At 44.1% G+C, this 18,621-nt stretch overlaps 1 protein-coding gene across 4 annotated transcripts in view; it reads left to right on the forward strand.

The window, feature by feature from the left end:
• NPAT (nuclear protein, coactivator of histone transcription) overlaps nucleotides 1-18,621 on the forward strand; it is a 309,386-nt gene that overhangs the window by 152,355 nt on the left and 138,410 nt on the right. For 2 of the 4 annotated variants that reach the window (XM_086935232.1, XM_086935233.1), the window contains one exon: nucleotides 15,122-16,774. In XM_086935232.1, the coding sequence (XP_086791358.1) occupies nucleotides 15,122-16,774 (1,653 nt within the window). The remainder of the gene's footprint in view (nucleotides 1-15,121; nucleotides 16,775-18,621) is intronic. The other 2 variants (XM_086935235.1, XM_086935234.1) reach the window with 1 other exon arrangement.

The raw sequence follows: 18,621 nt of genomic DNA on the forward strand, positions 1-18,621 counted from the left end.
ACGGTCCAACAACCGAAACCTCTCGGACCGATAAAATTCGGACTCCCTCCGCATATCAAGCCAAGGGTGCTCCAGAAACATAGCAACCGACCCAGCCAAAGAGGCCAAGATTGGGGGAAAAAGCTACAGTAGCAGAGGAACAGGATCCCTCAGCTGAAGAACAGTCTAAACTGTATGTCGACCCCGACACTAGGAAGGTTACCCTGTTGAAGAGGAAGATCAGGCCTGAACCTAACGTGGAGTCCTACAAGATACCTCTAAAAAGGAAAAGAGACACTTCAACATCTCCAGTGCTCTTTGAACCTATTACACCATATGTGCAGGAAACATATATGTACTCGCCCACACGCACAGATGACTATGGGGAGTATGAGGACAATGAGCAATACAATTATCCAACAGATGCTGACCAGGACACACAAACTCAGCCATGGACTGACCCTGTGGATCCTGGAGAGTCTCAAACAATTCCTGATAACTCTGCATACACTGTAAAAACATTGCCTACAGAGGACACAGCTGCCTTTAACACGCTGATAGAAAGGGCTGCATATAATCACCATGTGAAGACTTCCTCTTTGACACTTTTAGCGCCTCTGAGAAGAACGTCAAAACATAACCAATGCTAAAAGGGATGCTTAAACATGCAGGGGACATATTCAAAGACACCACCAGGGCAGGGATCATTAACCCTAGGATAGAGAGAAAATATAGACCAGCCCCGGTTGACCCTACATACATTAGGGGACATCTGCCTTTGGACTCTCTAGTTGTCTCCAATGCACGTAAACGTGCAAATTCTCAAACATCTGGCGAAGCTCCTCCTCCAGACAGAGTCCAAAATTCTGGAGGCATCAGGAAAAAGGGTGGCTGCTCAAGCAGTTAACATCTGGAGAATTGCAAACACGCAAGCCCTGTTAGCTAGATATGACAGGGCGCACTACGACACACTGGAACAAATCTTTCAACACCTACCTGACCTGTATAAAGAACAGGCAGAATTCCTGATACAGGAGTGCAAGCTCATATCTAATGCATCCATAAAATGTGCCTTAGATGCAGAAGATACAGCAGCCAGGGCTATCAACACCAGCGTCATGCTTAGACGACATGCGTGGCTACGCATCTCCGGGTTTAAAAATGAAGTTCAAACCACTTTACTTAATCAACCCGTTAACCCTGACTTTTTATTTGGTCCTGATGTGAACACCATACTGGACAAAATGAAAAAGGACACCGAGACTGCCAGGTCTATGGGTGCCCTGCAGTCATCAGCAATATAGAGGCGGTTCCTTTCTTCGCTCCAGCAACAGAGGAGCTCTTAGAGGAGCCTCGACACGGCAAACCTCTTATAATAAAAGCAACACGCATAACGCCTACAACAAGAACAGAAGAGGTGGATACCGTGGCAATAGTGCCAAGGGTAGAGGACGAGGAAATAACAGCTCCAGGTCCTCCACCAACACCAAACAGTGACTTCTTGTCACTGCCCCCAGACCATGTAACACACGTCGGGGGAAGACTACAGCAGTTCCTGCCAGTCTGGTAAAACATAACTACAGACAGCTGGGTGAGGCAAATTATACAGCATGGCTATTGCCTATAATTAATTTCCACACCGCCCAACATACCCCCAAAACAACGTCCTATGTCCGCAGAACACCAACACTTATTGCAGCAGGAGGTCATCAGCATGCTACAAAAATGGGCCATAGAACTAGTACCCTTAGAACACCAAGGTACAGGGGTGTACTCTCTGTATTTTCTAATCTCCAAAAAGGACGGGTCTCTTAGACCAATTTTAGATCTCAGGCCCCTAAACCAATACATCTTGTCAGAGCATTTCCACATGATCACTCTGCAGCAGGTGTTGCCACTGTTGCGTCAAGGAGACTTCCTCACAACATTGGACCTCAAAGACGCATATTTCCATATACCTATACACCCGGCACACAGGAAATACCTCAGGTTCACAATTCAAAACCAGCACTACCAATTCAAGGTCCTCCCTTTTGGGGTTACAACAGCCCCAAGGGTGTTCACCAAGTGCTTAGCAACAGTAGCTGCACACCTCAGAAGACAGCACATACATATCTATCCATATCTGGACGACTGGCTAATACAAGCACAGTCAGCCCAGCAGTGTGCCAGCCACATGTCGCGCACGATTCACCTCCTGCACGACCTAGGTTTCTCACTGAACTACAACAAATTCCATCTCCAGCCTGCCCACGTCCAGCAGTATCTGGGAGCAACAATAGACACTCTGGCAGCAAAAGCACAACCAAATCCTGCCAGAATAAACCGCATCCAAACGCTCATCCAGAAGTTCAGGCCACAACACTCTCTCCCAGCCCGAGTGTTTATGCAACTGATTGGCATGATGGCCTCGTGCATCTTCATAGTCCCTCATGCCAGACTTCACATGCGTCCGCTGCAAGAGTGCCTAGCACGGCAGTGGAAGCAGGCTCAGGGCCAATTAAACGACCTGGTGTTGGTGACCAGTCTCGCATACAACTCTCTGCATTGGTGGAAACCACAAAACCTTTGCAAGGGATGACTGTTCCAGGAGCCTGTACCACAAATGGTGAAAAACAATCTGAGGATGGAGAGGATGCCCATGCGCACTGTAGTCCAGAGGAGGAGCCACCTATCTCGTGATACTTCGAAGACTCTTCCAGGACAACAATGTGCAATCATCCGGACCCAACACTAGGCGGCGATCTATGCACAGATATGAATGTCAGCAACCCTACATGCCAAGAACAGATGCATACTGGTAAGTAGCATATTCCTTATCAGGAGCCAAGTAGTGGCTAACTCCATAACTGTCGAGACGGGGAGGGAACAACCCTACATCCACTGGTCAACTCATGGACAAAGAGATTAAGAAAGTGGAGGTGGGTGACACAAAAATTGGAGAAGCCAGGCTGCAATCCAGTGGAGAATTGTGAATTCCAGTACCCTCTTCAATTGCTATTGCAATCAATTATGAGAGGAGATTGAAGACCTAATGCAGGGTCTCCCAGAGCAATATCATGAGCGCAAAAGCGGTCATACAATAGGGCAAGATGCTCACAAGCACCTATGCCACAATGGCAATACTCCTCCGCACCACTATAGCTTTTTCGCGAAGAGCATGAGAAAGCGATCAAACCCAAAAAGGTTCGGGGTCTGCTGCCTAGTCACTCACTCACCTTCCTTCCCCCCATGAGACACTAGTGGAAGAAAGACCAGGGTAGGTGGATCACGGAATGGGAGTCAATCAACTCAGACCGATGGGTACCAAATATCATACGACACAGATATTACATCAAACGAACAAAAAAGGGAAAAGGGCACAGGGGAAGAAAATGAACTCGTCTTCAGCTAGAAGCCAAAAAGCTCTTTCAAAACAAGCTACAGAGAAAGTACTGAACGATCAGATCATCAAGGTCTTATACTCCGGGTACTTGGTGCCAAAGCCAGATCAGACTTTAAGACCAATACTGGACTTGCAATTAGTAAACAAATATATAAAGAAATGATGCTTCAAGATGACCACCCTTCAGGAGGTCACCCCCCTACTGAAAAGAGGCGACTACATGGCCACGCTGGGTTTCAGAGAAATCTGCCTACACATGAAACACCAACATAAGTAATTCCTCAAATTCGTTGTGCACAAGGTACATTACCAATTCCAAGTGTTGCTATTTGGGATATAATCTGCATGCGGCCCACCTTTACATATATCCTGCAGGCCATTACGGCCTCCAGGGAGGCATTGGAGGTGAAAATAGATGCAATAGGAACATATCTAAGCCTATTGAAAGATGATCACCACAAACTAAAGGAGAGAGTGGCAACCACCGAAAAAACACTACATGATCTCCCTGAGACAGTGGTCACCTTACAAAAATCACTCGGTGGAGACCAAGATTTAAGTTCTCGAAGCAAGAGCTGAGGACAGTGAGGCGAGATCTCATAGAAATAATCTACGCATAGTGGAATTTCCTGAAAAAGCAGGAGGCACGGACGGACATGGTACGATTTCTGGAGGGGTGGATTAAAGCCGAAGTAGCCACGGAGGGCCCCTCCCCTTTTTATGCATGGGAAAGAGCTCACAGGGTCCCAGCCAAACTGCCCAGACCTGGGGCCCCTCCTCGTCCTAGTGGGGCTGCTTCTGCATTTCAGAGATCGGAATCATGTGCTATACCAAGCCTGTCAAAAGCAGGACCTGCAGATGGACAACAGCAAAATCATGATATTCCCAGACATTACCAGGGAGGTGCAACGTCAAAGAGCCTCGTTCCTAGCTCTCAAAAATAAAATACGGCAACAACAGATTCCTTATGTGATATTGTTTCCAGCAAGATTACGAGTGGCTGATAGTGCAGGTGTGCAGTTGTTTACTACACTGCAAGAAGCATGGGAGTGGTTGGATTCTAGATAAGGCCATGAAAGGTGTAATTCCTCACCAGATCGGATACAGAAGCCCGCAGAAAAGAGCAAGAGTATGACTTGGGCGACGTTCTCCAAGGAGGTCAGATCTGAAAGGCGGAAAGCACTGCAAGCGGTTGCGGAACTTGGCCAGGGTGGCTCCAATCCTAGGTCAAGCAAGAGTGGTCAGGAAGCGGATAGATCAGATGGGTCGTTGGCGGCCAGCTCTAACGAAGATTCAGACACTGAATTGCCGGAGGTCACAGCCCAGACGACGGATGACATAGCGTGATGGGGCAAGCCGAGAAGAAGAAGCAGTTATGCATCACGATGCCAGATTGGTCTGTGACTGAGAGAGTGAGCCCTGAGGTCATAACTCCTACTGGCCAGACAGAAGAAATACAGCATATGAACTAGGGCTGATGATCGAGTCATGACACGGGGGATATGGCCTGCTGGAGCGCCGGGATTGTAGGGTAAGCTACATAGCTCCACAACTCCCAGAGGACTTTTTAGTAATTTAGTTTGCGTTTGGATGGGAACTAGTTTGCTTGTACCTGTCCTGAGGAATGAAGTTGGGGTTCTTGTTTAATTCAGGGGTTGTTTTTAGGGGCCAGATGTTTCCAAACTGAGATAGCTACTGGGGAGGAGACAAGACCAGCACCATGGTACCCCCCATAGATCTTAAATGCATATCTTGGAATGTGGTGGGGATGCACACTACGTTGCGTACTTGGTTGTGTACTTAGTGAGGAGAGGGGTGCAAATTGCGCTGCTGCAGGAGACACACTCAATGGTGGGGGTTGGATCGTTCCCACCCTCCTCTCCCTGACGCTCCCATACATAAGCTAGCAGAGGCGCGACAACACTGGCAGCAGCGATGGGGGTTAGTGGATACCTGGAGGGCGCAACACATTGGGGACAGAGACTATTCCTTTCTCTCAGCACTGCATGAGCCACATGTCCGACTAGATTCCATACTGTGCTGGAATGTGTACAGACCAGCGAATATCTTGCCAGAACAATTTCGAACCATAACCCATTATTACTGGGACTAATTTGGTCCAGTGAGTGACCTAAAATCCCGACCTGGCGCCTGAGACCTAAAGCGCTGTAGGACCAGGTCTTTCAAACGACAGTGGGCACCGCTATCAGACATTATATTGTAGACAATACAGGCACAGCGGCAAACAAACTAATAGAGTGGGAAGCCTTTAAATTAGTTATGCGAGGGCTTTGTATCTCAGAGATGGTGAGAGTACGGAAGGTGCCTCTGCAGGACACACTGGTGACCGAGCCGAAACTTCGAGACGAACAGAAGTAAAGGCCAGAAAGGAGAGATAAGCAGGAGGAGCTCCTGACAGCAAGCAGGAGCCAAACAGGTGGAGAGGTTACGTTGCTTTGACTACAAAAATGATATGATCCGGGCTCCCTCTGAAAGGGACAAATGGGCCCTACTGGCCTGGTTGGCTAACCAGGCTAGGAGAGGCTCGGGCGTACTAGAGCATAAAGGGCTGGAGGGAGAGATTTGCCACTGACAACAGGATGTTAATGACATGTTTATGGATTATTACACAGCCTTGTATAAGAGTAGACTGTCTCCGGCGAATGAGGAACTTGACAACTTTATACGCGACGTAGAGCTACCTGTAGTGTCAGAGGAAATAGCAGAGTCCCTGGGAAGAGACATAGAGTTGAGCGAGGTGAGGGGGGCCATCAAGAACATGGCCAGGAATAAGATGCCAGGGATGGACGGACTCCCGGTAGAATTCTACTCCACATAGGTTGAATTACTAGCTCCCAGACTGGTAGAACTATATGACCAGGTGAAACAGGAGGGAAAACTACCTAGCTCAACGAGAGAACCGGTAATCATCCCGTTGCTGAAACCAGGGAAGCAAGCATGGGACAAGGAAGCATACAGCCCACTCTCTAAGCTTAACTTGCATTATTATTATTATTATTATTATTATTATTATTATTATTATTATTATTATTATTATGTTTCTTATATAGCGCCAGAATCGACCCCCGAAGGGGTATCTCCGCGCTTGCCTTGGGAACCCGTCCTGGTTTTTCCCTGTGAGATAGCCCCTACAGGGCATCCCCAAGATGAAAGCCAGGCATCCCGCCGCGGGGGAAAATTCTGAGCCGCATTCTGGCCACTCGCCTCCTCCCGCATATGACAACACTGATACACCAAGACCAAGCAGGCTTTATCCCCACCAGAAACACAGTATTAAATGTCAGACGACTACTGCCTGTACTTGAGGCCAATTCCTGTTACAGGGATGAAGTGACCATCTTTGCAGTAGATATTGAAAAGGCATTTGATAGTCTTCAATGGACTTATCCATTTCAGGCAGTAAGAAAGTTCGGCCCGGGGCCTGAGTTCACTGAGTGGACGGCACTGCTCTATAAGGTTTCCACTGCCCGGGTTAAGACGGGCAGACTAATCTCTGAGGCCTGCAGAATAGAAAGGGGAACAATACCGGGATGTCCGCTTTCACCCTTGCTGTTTGTCTTGGCTATGGAGCCGCTGGCGGCCAGGGTTAGAACAGGCCAGTATTTCCGGTGACTAGAAGTGACCGGGCAAACATGTCATATTGCATTGTATGTGGACAATTTACTGCTGTTTCTGGCCGATGCGGGGGAAGCGCTTCGGGGGGGCTAAGGAGCTCCTAAACAGACTAGGGAGGGTGGCGGGCCTTAGAGTGAACTGAGCAAAATCATGCCTCTTTCCTGCCAGAGCGGACAGGTTGGACCACAGGAGACAGAGGGTGTCCAGTGGGAAAACTGATGCTTAACGGACCCGGGAACTCTGATATACCACACCCAATGGGACATATTTGAAGGTAATGTAGGGAGAGCCTTGAGAGGAGCCATGGGTAGCTTTGACTTTTGGGGGACCCTTCCTCTGTCAATGGCTGGCAGAGTCACCCTTCTGAAGATGGCGACTCTACCAAGCGCCTTTTCTATTATTTTGGAGCACTACCAGTTTGGATCCTGGCGTGAATGTTCAGCCAACTGAAAGCACTGGTGACGACGTTCATATGGGGAACCAGTAGGCGGAGAGTAGCACTCACCACTCTTATGAGCCCAAGAGCAGAAGGAGAATTGTCTGTGTCTGATTGTGAGTACTATTACCTCGCAGCACAACTACAGTGGCTCACAAGGTGGGTGGCAAACAGACTCAGAGGTACAGTAGTTCAGGGAGACGTGACACCAAGCCTGCGGCTGCTGTTGCAAGTAATACTGAGGCTCCCCATTCAGGACCGTGGCATCACCACTGAACTGAAAACAGCACACAAATGCTGGAATAGGAGCCTACAAAGATCTAAGACTAAATGACCTTATTCCCCGGAGATCCCGTTGATAATGTTTGAAGTGCTGCCTCATGGGGGTGACTGGAGTAGACTGGAGGCCTGGGAAGAGCTAGGAGTATCCTCAATAGGGTACCTATATGAAGCAGGCAACCTGATCCCATTTAACGACCTTAGAGAGAGATATGACATACCTGGGAGGATTTCCTGTTGCATACCGTCCTCACAGTAGCGATACAAAAACACTGGTGGGAGGGACTCGCATAACTGCAGACATCGGCGGGGTGCCATTAGATAATAACAGCGGCTGGAAACCTTAAGGCGGTCACAGGCCATTACAGGCGACTCACGCATGAGACACTCCCTCCTCTGAGTAAGTTACATCAAAAATGGGAAGCAGATTTAGGCGAACCTATAGCTGAGAACGTGTGGGGGTAATTAGTGGAAAGGGCATGGAAGAGCACTAGAAATGCTAGGTTTCAAATGGTACGTTTCTGTGTTTTGCACAGAGCTTACCTTACACCGGGCAAGATTAATAAATATTTTAACAAGCAAACAGCATCTTGCCCACGGTGCAACATGGAAGGAGCAGAATTCTTGCACATGTTCTGGAGCTGCCCGAAACTCGAAAACTTATGGGAAGGGGTACCCACAGTCTTAGCTGATGTGACCGAAAGAGAAATAGCAGAAACACCTGGATATTGCCTGCTACACTGGTTCCCCCACACGTCTAAAAATAAAGTGACGAGTAAGTTCCAGGACCTAGGCCTGTTATTAGCAAAAAGGGACATCACCAGCCACTGGAAATTTAGAGGCGGCCATAACATACTCGGATGGAAAAAAAGAATTCATAAAATGGGCAGAATGTGAGGGGACAGTCAGGTTGCGAAAAGGCACTGGAGACAGCTAGAGCATGTTGTTTGAGAAGATGGAGACCCCTACATGCAAAAATAAACTTGCTAGCCGTAGGGGAATTGGCATTAATGGGAAAAGAAGAAGATAGAAGCAATTGTACAATAATCAAAAATTCTAAATTTCAGGACAACATAATAATGATTATACATGAAAACATTGTGCATTGTAAGTCAATGACCATGACCATGTTGAATTATTTGTTATCAAAAGACTTTTTAATTTTATTTTATTTTTTGTATCGAAATATCAAAACATTATTTTCAATTTATGATAAATAATTACAATTGTCAATACACAAAGAATACAATATAATCATGTATTCATGAGAAAACAATGGAATTGATTTACGCAAGTAAATAGACAGTTTGTTTTATTGCACATTTATATATACGAAGGAAGAGCCAGATAATTCATGATCAATGGGAAGGCTGGTGGTAGATGGAAGCCATACGTGTTTCGGTTGAGGTGCCTTCATCAGGGGACCGTCTCAACTTTGTCTGCATAAAATACTTAATAGGCATGGTCTCAGGATATATATGCACATATGTTAATGAGATTTCCTGAAATTATATTTAATGTTTATCTAACGTTTAAGATTAAATTGTTTTGGTTAGTCTTGTTCAGTACCAATAGGTTGGGCTAACATTGAGGGGAGAGATTTAGAGAATTTGGAAATTAAAAACATATTCTATTTATAGAATGTGTGGGATAAAACCTGTTTATTGACCTGCTTTTTGGGATAGAACCCATTTATACCCAGAGAGGTGTGAGTGTGCATTACAAGAATTAGCTTGAAGAGCGTGAATTAGAAACTGCATGTGAACTAGATGGGTGAAGTGAGCATGCATAGTCGTGATATCATCTAGTGAATAGTACTACATGCATATCCCGTGTGTCTCACATGGCAAAAAGGCTTCTTAAGAATGTGGTCACCTATTTCTATATCAGCAAGTAGATTATTGAAAACAAGCCATCAGTTTATTTTCTCTGCGGTTCATTTGGTGTATCTGATTCATTTAAGCCTAGGACAAGATGTAAAAACAAATGACTAATCCTGAATAGAACCTGCAGGGCTATTTTACTCTTTTAAATATGTCGTCATTACTAATCTTTGGCACCTATAGCATAGGTAGAGAATCCAAGTTTAGTGTGGAACAAGGTGAGTTTTTAACAGCTATGTACTTTTCTCAAAAACACATGTTCAAATTCATCATTTTATTATTTTCCTTTTTATTGATGCCTGCAAGGTATACATAACGTATAAAAAGATGTATTATTAGATGAATATATTCTTACACATCCGCATCTAGAGCAAATGGCTATTTCTGAATAGAAACTGCATGGCTATTTATCTTTTTTGGGATATAGCTTTTAACTTAGTCAGTAGTCTTTAGTACCTGTATATAAAAAATATCCAAATCTTGTATGAAGCAGGGTCCTTTTTGTCTTTTGTGCGCTTTTCTCTAAACACTGTGAAGTGTTTATTATTCGCTCCAGTCTGCCTTGGACATGTGACTGCAGACCCATGAGGAGTACAACTGAATATCTGTAATTTACAATATTGATGTACCTTGTTGAATATTTGCTAAAAACTCAATAAAGTATGTTAAAGAAAAAAATCATCTTTCAAGAGGGAATTGCCCTATCAAACGATTGACCAGGGATATTTGCATATGCTTTAAACCCAATTCCACTAATTTCACAGGCAAGCAGTGATCAATGACTCTAATCCTGAAAGTGCCAAAATGGACAAGACATACATGGTTTTTAGACCTGCTAGAGATATCATGCGGAGCAATAATAGAACTACCACACTCCCAAAACCTCCTCACAATGCAGAATGGAGAGGTATGCCACATAGAACTAGAAAACCTCCGACTGGCAGCATTGCTTGTGCAGACTGAGAATTTGGAAACTTATGTCTCCTTTCGAGAAGCATTGAAATCGTGAGGGAGGCCCACAACACGAACATGCTGTACATTCAAGTGGAATAGATATGTTTACTGGTGCAGCAAAGAAGAATTCCTATAGGGTAGAACACAGGACACCACAGACATTGGATACCTTATTTACCTTTTAGATGACACCTGACTTATGCATTTATCTAGGGACACATGGTGGCCATTGCCGCATACGGTAGGGAACAAACAGGAAGAAGCCTTTTCACTGCACACATAATCAGAAAATCCCTGGAGGGAGCAAAGAGACTAGCACCATCACGGACAGTACCCACACCTATGTAGAACTTAAAGTTCATGCTGAGCTAGCACATGAAAACGTCATTTGAACCGATGCATAAGGCAGAACTCAAGTATTTCAAATTAAAAGCTACATTCCTAATAGTGATCACTTCATTACAAAGTCACGGAGTGCAGGCTTTAATTACAGAAGAACTGGCAAGTACACAAGAACAAGTTTTTTTTAACATGTTTTGATTGCCATTTAAGTATTACAATGCAATTATACAAGAAAGAGCAGGAGCTTCCACCCCATTTACACAGTGGGTATCCTCTTCACGGATAAGCCTCATTACTGCAAGCATAATACCGGTATCCATTCAGCTAAATGTCAGGTGAGGTTATAAGTGCCCAATGACCATTTTCTGTTCACTTTGAACGTTAGCAGAACTTCAGATTACATATAAAAATACACTTTACCGGTTGTAGTCTGTGACGGAACGTATACAGATATCCATATTCTTAGCTGCTTCATAGCATCCTGGTCATCCGAAAGTCATGTCTGTGGATGCATACATGCTGTTGACAGCAATCATAATGATAAAACATATAAACAGTTATAATAGTCGTCTAGTGGGCATAGAGGGGTTGGCGACATAGAAAAGCGTAGCAGGAGCGCCTAACAAGTGTGTAGAGTGTCTTGCCGGTGGGAAGAGTGCGGTGGGGGGGGGGTTAAAATTACATTTTGTCGACTCTGGCAGGCCACCTCTCACCTTGTAGAGACCGGTCAACTACTTGATTCTAAAGCATCCTTGGTTGACTGTGTGTTGATCAAGGCATCAGGTGCAGTAGGGTGTCTGGTGTCCGAGGCTTGTAGTGCCTCCGCCCAAAGCATCGCTAACGGACGGTGCCTTATTCCCCGGGCATCTTCCCTAATTAGGGCCCTCTCTTCCGCTCTGGCCCATGTACCAACATCCCTTTCCCAGGCATTGACTGTGGGGCTTGCTTTGGTCATCCACTTCAGGGCTATGCGCCGTTTCGCTAGGATCAATGCAAGATCCACGAATCTAGTGCCTATCTTGTGTGCCTTGGGCCTGGGGAATAGTCTGCGAAGCCAAACATCTACCGTACAAGGGAGTGAGTGCTCCAGTACCCCATTAAGCGCAGCAATTACAGCTTCCCAGAAATCCTGCAACTCTGGGCAGTCCTACATCCTATGTGTAAACCCAACATCTGGTCCCTTGCATCTCGGACAGTCCCGGTGTTCACTTGCATGCATAGCCTGCAGTCGGTGGGGGGTCAAGTACGCCATGTGCAAGTAATTGAATTGGACATATTTGAAATTGGTCCTTCTGGAAACGCGCCTAGGGATCTCCATAGAGCTACTCTACGTCTGTCATGTCCCTACCGAGTAACAGCGCCTCCCCTGTCCCGGGTCCCAGACAGCAGTTTTGTGATCATGTCTAGTTGTGCTCTGTAGAGGCATTTCACAAGTTGTCGTGTCGGGCCCAGAGTCACCAGCGCTTGTAGTACACCATGGGTATCCTGTTCCCCTCGACTCCCAGGCCACATCTCCCTACATGTCTTAACCATGGCATAGTAGGTCAAGAACTGGCTGGAAGGCAGGGCGCACTGATCTGTGAGGTCATTTAGCAGAAGACGTTACCCCAGCAGGATTCAGTCACTGACCGTTACAAGACCGTTACAGCCAGCTTTACGCCTATGCAAGGACAAGATGGTTATGAGAAAAAGCCACTATTCCTCCCAAACGTCGTAACACATTTTCAAGCTAACCAATTAACTTGTACATTCAACTACCTGGGATTTTTCAGCACGCAAAGACAAAGGCTGAGAGGTCCTTACAGATGTTAGATGTAAGAAAGGCAATAATGTATTACCTATTGGAAATAAAACCAATCGGGAAGCTAGCACAGTTCCCTTTACACCAGCTACCAAACGTTCACGCAGGTCTAAAGGAACCATGGCATGATGGACAGGACAAACGATATAGACATGCTAAAAAAGAGCCTGAGTGACCTTGAAGGAGGCCAAAGGCTCATTCTACAAGGGAAAAAGGGCACACCAGTTGCATTCATGGAAAATGTCTCCATGAATGACATAAGTAAAGCAGCGATGAAGTCCTCCGTACATAATTTCACAAAACACTATTGTGTGGACATTCAAACCAAGGGAGAGACACCGGTGTGACAGATGTTTCTAACACACCTGTTTGGAACATGCACTCATTTCATCAGATTTCCCCGGAGAAAGGAATACAGCATGTGAATCCAAGAAAGATTCACACTGTAAAACAAAATTTACCTCTAGGAGTAGTTTTGCACCTTCAAGAGTTTTCTGGATTCACATGCGATCGATGCACCTGACTCCGCGGAAATAAGAAGGATCAAACAGGCATATCAACGGTACACGAAATGAAGTGGTGGAAAGGTTCACAAACCAATTAGTCGCAAAAAGAGCAAAAAGAATCTCAAGATGGCGACTATGCACAAGAAATTCCGTGGCGCATGTTTGACGTCACAGAAAGACAGACATACCACCAAATGGTGGTTGACTTCGCCCGCAGTGGGGTAAAGAAAAGTCACAGTTCTGGATCCAAACATTAGATGGGGAATAATGCACAGCATGTGAATCCGAAGGGCAGTTGCTTACTATGCTGTGCAAACAATGTGCTATTGCTGCAATTCTCTGTTTCTGTACGAGACAAAACATTTAAAAAAAAAAGAATCCATGCCGCTCGCTTTATTTCTTTTTTGAGGTAGCTGCAGTAAGCATTTTTAATTGGAAGGTAATTCTGTCTACATGAGCGGTACGTATTGTAAACTCAAAGAGTAACCAATGGGGTGATAGATGTAATGGACCTATTGTGATGCATAATGTTTAGTTGTTGGTTGTAATGTGTCTGAGAAGAACACAGTTGTGTGCTTAAGTTGACATTTTCTTACTTTTGAAAAACAGCTCATGGTGTAGTAAACTGGCTGATATAGATATATAAGAAAAACTAGTTATCAAAATACAGTTCAGCACATTACTCAGAATTTGTAATATCTAAATGCCTATTTGGTATTTGGCATGCTTGTAATGCATATTGTATCCCGGTTGCTCTATAGACTGTTATTTCAGTTACTAGTAGTACTTAATTTGGCCTGGTTGGTTGCACCCATTTTTGGTGACCGGAATGTAACTTTACCTCATCAGACTTTGACCCAGAGCAAGAGAGGCTGAAACACAAGAGGGGAAAAAGAATGAGTGACAGAGAGAAAGTAAGGATGAAAAAACCTACAAGGGTGAAATAAAGTGGCAGGAAAGTATATAGTGGTGGAAGGAAGGGCGGGCGTACATGCCACAGCAGAAGTTGCATGAACACTAGCCGTTATACTGGCCACCATTTATATACAAGGTGAAAACACGCCTGAACGTTGAAATTTGGGACCGATAGAACATATTGTATTGCTGAAATTAGTTTCAGCCTGGAGTCGATATTCCCGACTTGATATTTGATTGGGTCAAGATAGCCCTGAGGAAGTCGAAAGGTGAATTGCCCACTGACGAAACACGTGTTGGCTGGCAAAGGACTCTGAACTAATAAAAGAAAGAACTTAAAAATATATGGATATCTGGATGACTTGCATTACTGTTTTTGTACACTATTGCATGTGCTTAGACTAGAGGCTTGTGTCAGTTGTTTAACCTCTTTGGTTTCAGGGATGCAGGGATGACATCTCTCCTCTTTTGAGCACCACACAAACTGACATTTACGTATTTATATTTGTGCACTTTGTCTTGAGCGCCGAATTCCCTTATTCTCCCCATAGCTTGTAAACTAATTAAACCTAGACATACATTAGTCATTGCTGGTTTTCATTTACTTATGGGAGCTTGAACTGTAGAGTGGAATGTACTTTGTGCTTACATCTAACAGACATACCCACATGAGCATAACTCATAATGAACTGGTTTAAGTTACAGAGAGTGCTGCCTTTTAGTTATGTAAATCAGACTGTTTTCTGAACAAAATCTTAAAGATCCAGATGAAACTAAGTGCTTACCAGATAACTATAACCATCTTGTTGATTGGGTCCTTCTACTTGTATATTGTTTTTACCATTTCTTTTTTATCAGCTGTTTTTCTTTACTTTAAAAACTGGACAATTAGTCCATGTTAAAAAATACTCACATTTGGCCCGTACAGGTAAATTAACTGTCTAATCTAGCAATATAATGACACTTACATTGTTTGAATTGTAAACAAAGCTTTTCTACTTGCAGGTTATAGTTGCAGAAAACATGTCTCATCAGACAAAATATGTAACTTGATGACCAAACATCCTGATAACTCGGTAGAAAAAAAAGAGAATAGTAAACCATCCACAGTTGTCTTGCGCATGGAGAAAGAGAAAGAAAAGTTGGACACAGATTTATTAAATGTTGAAAGTAACAAACAAGTAAGCAACATACAGACAGCTGTCACTCCTGAACATGATATGCCGGAATCTGAACTTCTGCAGAGTCCTATGGATGAAGGGAAGAGTCCAGTCGAAGTAACTCCCAGTACTCCCATCTTGGTGGAAACACAAAGTGAGATCGTAATGGAAACTGAAAAGGAATCGTCAGTCTCCGAAGATTTCCCTCCTAATGAACAAAGGCTTCCTGGATTGGGACTTAGTAAGTCTGACGTTCCAGAGCATTCACTAGTTACTTCAAATGTTGAAATGGAAGATATTTCAAGTAGCAAAGGTAGGAGACAAGACCTTGAGTGTGAACCCGATATATTAAACATTGCCCCCTTATCTGAAGAAGCCTATCCAAAGCCTTTTGGGTCAGTAAAACAGTTTAGGAACAATGATCAAGAAGGTAGCACTGGGCCATGCCAGTCCTCTGACTGTAGTAAGGAACACACCACTTTAACTGAAAATGCCTCAGTGTCACCTCATAGCATTCACCCGATTCCTCGCGATCGAGTTGATGCCCATAATATTTCTGCTCGTTTAAGTCCCTCTTGCCAGCCTAGTTCAGAAGAAAAGCAGCATCAAGTTGAGCCTGAGCCAATTGATGCCCTTAAATCCCCTGTAAAGAATGTTGATACACAGGCTGCGTTTTCCAAGGCAATTGTATCTACTTTAACAGTGCCAAAAGAACCTGTGCCTTCTGCAGCAACCAATGTAGATAGAGAAAATCTTTTACAAGCTATATCAAGCATAGAGAAGGAACATTTAATTACCTCTTCTCCAAGTACTACTGTGGCTACTGCATCATTCAGAGATATTGTTCCCGGTTCAGAAAGCGTATTTACTGTCATAGACTCTAGTACTGTTCAAACATCTGCTGGTAATGTTCCTTCCAGCAGCAGGCACTCATCCGAAGTAGATCCTTCAAGCATAATGTCCTTAAACATCATAATCAGTGATGAAACATCTCATTCAGGGGATACCGAGCTAAGCAATGCTGTGTCTAGTATCAGCGGAGACAATGTACCAACTATAATATTGTCTTCTCCAGGTAAAATACAAGTCCAAAATGCTGGCACACCCAAAAGTGCATCTGCTGAAGAGTCCGTACCCTCTTCAGAAAAAGTTGCAGATGTAGTCTTTGTGGATCAGTGTCTTCCTCTGCACACACTCGGCGATCAAGCTTCCAGTACACTTAGTTTTAAGGCTGAAGATGGCACTGTGTTTACCCTTGCACCCAGTCTTTCCCAGGATGGTGGATTTTTACAGCTCATACCTGCAAGTACATCATTTGGACAGTCAAATAATGTTTACATCACCACTTGCATGACCGATAATGGAACCTTCCGTGGTACTGCATCACAGTCTAAAATTACTCCTATATCTGCCAAGAATCAATCCCAAGTTCAGACCCCTCCTCGACCAAGAAACATGTTTCCTGTGGGACAGACTTTATCTCCTAAAGTTTCTCAAGGTAAGTAGCAGTAGATATAATAAATAATTAAGTACATGTTTTTTCAGTACAGAATTTGGTCACCGATCTTTAAAGTTGTCATTTTATATTGTTTTATGTCGATTTACTATATTGTTTACTATATTCCCATCTTGTAAAATGTTGGTAAATTTTCAACTGTGGCTAAAAATAAGATTAGATGCATTGGGCTTTGTTAGGATCTGGTAGGTTGAGGTATGTGACAATAGGTGGGGAGAGGCCAGCCTTCTTTTTTGGCTAGCCTTACAGTTAGGTTTGCTGGGAATAATGCTGATGGCGCTATAATTATATGATAGAAGCGAAGTGACAAGCTTTTGTTTTAGTCACTGCACATGTGCACTGTACTACAAAAAGGGGTGTTCTATCAAAGCTGATAATCCAATGAGAAAGAAAAGGAGAGAAAGGCATTTGAAAGGTTGTATGTGCTTTAATTTTTGCCTGGGGAATCCCAAACCTGGTGAGGGATTGAATATTACTACTTTTGCAGTTGAATTGTGTTGTGCGATGCATGGAGTAAACCTATTGATACCAAGAAACATCTGTGCACAAATGGCAGGATTATAGGCCATGTAATTCATGAGCAGGAGAAAAGTGGCGTTAACAGTTGATTGACATTGTTTAGTGGGATTCTCAATTGTGCTAGAGCTGGAATATTAATGGTGTCTACATTATTTTTCTGCACAGTACACTATAAGGAAGCTGCTTTTCAAACAGTTGTCAGAAGTCATTCATAAGATAGCAACTAAATGTAATCTGCTGATTCTGCGATATGTAAATCTGCCTGATGTGACTTGAGCTTATTAGTATCATTTGGCAGCGGAGACTTACTGTGCGTTCCAGCGTTTGCATTTCTCTGCACATAAATGAGCTTTTGGATCATTGAGCGGTTGCAATTGTTTTTTCCTGCATTGGATTTTAAATAGATTCTTTTCTTGTTTGTATATATTCCCCACGGCTGATTGGAATCTTACAGTAGCGGCTAATTTTTACAGTAAGTTGTGCTCACTTTTACATAGATCCCTTCCCCTACAGGGATCCCTCCCTGCAGCGCCTCCTTTGCCCTGATTGATACCACACATGCCTTTGCATGGGATAGTCCTCTGCCTCTTCATCTACTTTATCTGAACTATAGGGCTATCTTGTCTCTACATTTTTCTGGGGATTATGTAATGCATCACGAACCTGACTGTGTGTATGTTTTAGCATTATGATGGAGTTTAAGAACAAGGTCTTGTTTTAGGCTTCTGCAATCTGTGGTTATAGGAACATGTCAAGGATGACCCGACCTGCTGTGGGTATACAACCTGTATTAGGGCCATGCTGTTAAAAAAACAAAAATGGAGGCATGAAGGTGGTGTATTTTGTAACTGAGCAGGAATATAAAAAGGAAACTGCCACAGTCGTTTACTGCACAGCGTGGATATGGAACACCAAAAAGGGTTTGCCAAGTGCAGAGGAAGATGCTGAAAGATGTAGGAAAGGCCAAATCGATGCGAGGATAGTGAAACAGCTTAGCTGAAGGAAAAGGAAAGGCAGTGCTTGAGGGAGGCAAAAGATATTGACCAAAGAAGGAGAGCTCACATTTTACATAGAATGTCTGAGAACTACACTAGAATGCCAAAGCAGATCCTTTTTGAATGCAAGGAAAGGTCTTCTGGCACTTAGGAGTCTGAAAAGGACTGACAAATCAGATAATGAAATTTAATCCCTTCATACCTGGGCATCCCACAGTATAGGGAGTCGGGGAGGGCTGTGGTAAGCCTGATTATGTTGTATTACCCCATGCATGAGTAAGCCCCTATAAGTAAACTCTAGTCTGTATGAGTTTC

This window comes from Lissotriton vulgaris, chromosome 8, assembly GCF_964263255.1.
Source record: "Lissotriton vulgaris chromosome 8, aLisVul1.2, whole genome shotgun sequence".
NCBI lineage: Eukaryota > Metazoa > Chordata > Amphibia > Caudata > Salamandridae > Lissotriton > Lissotriton vulgaris.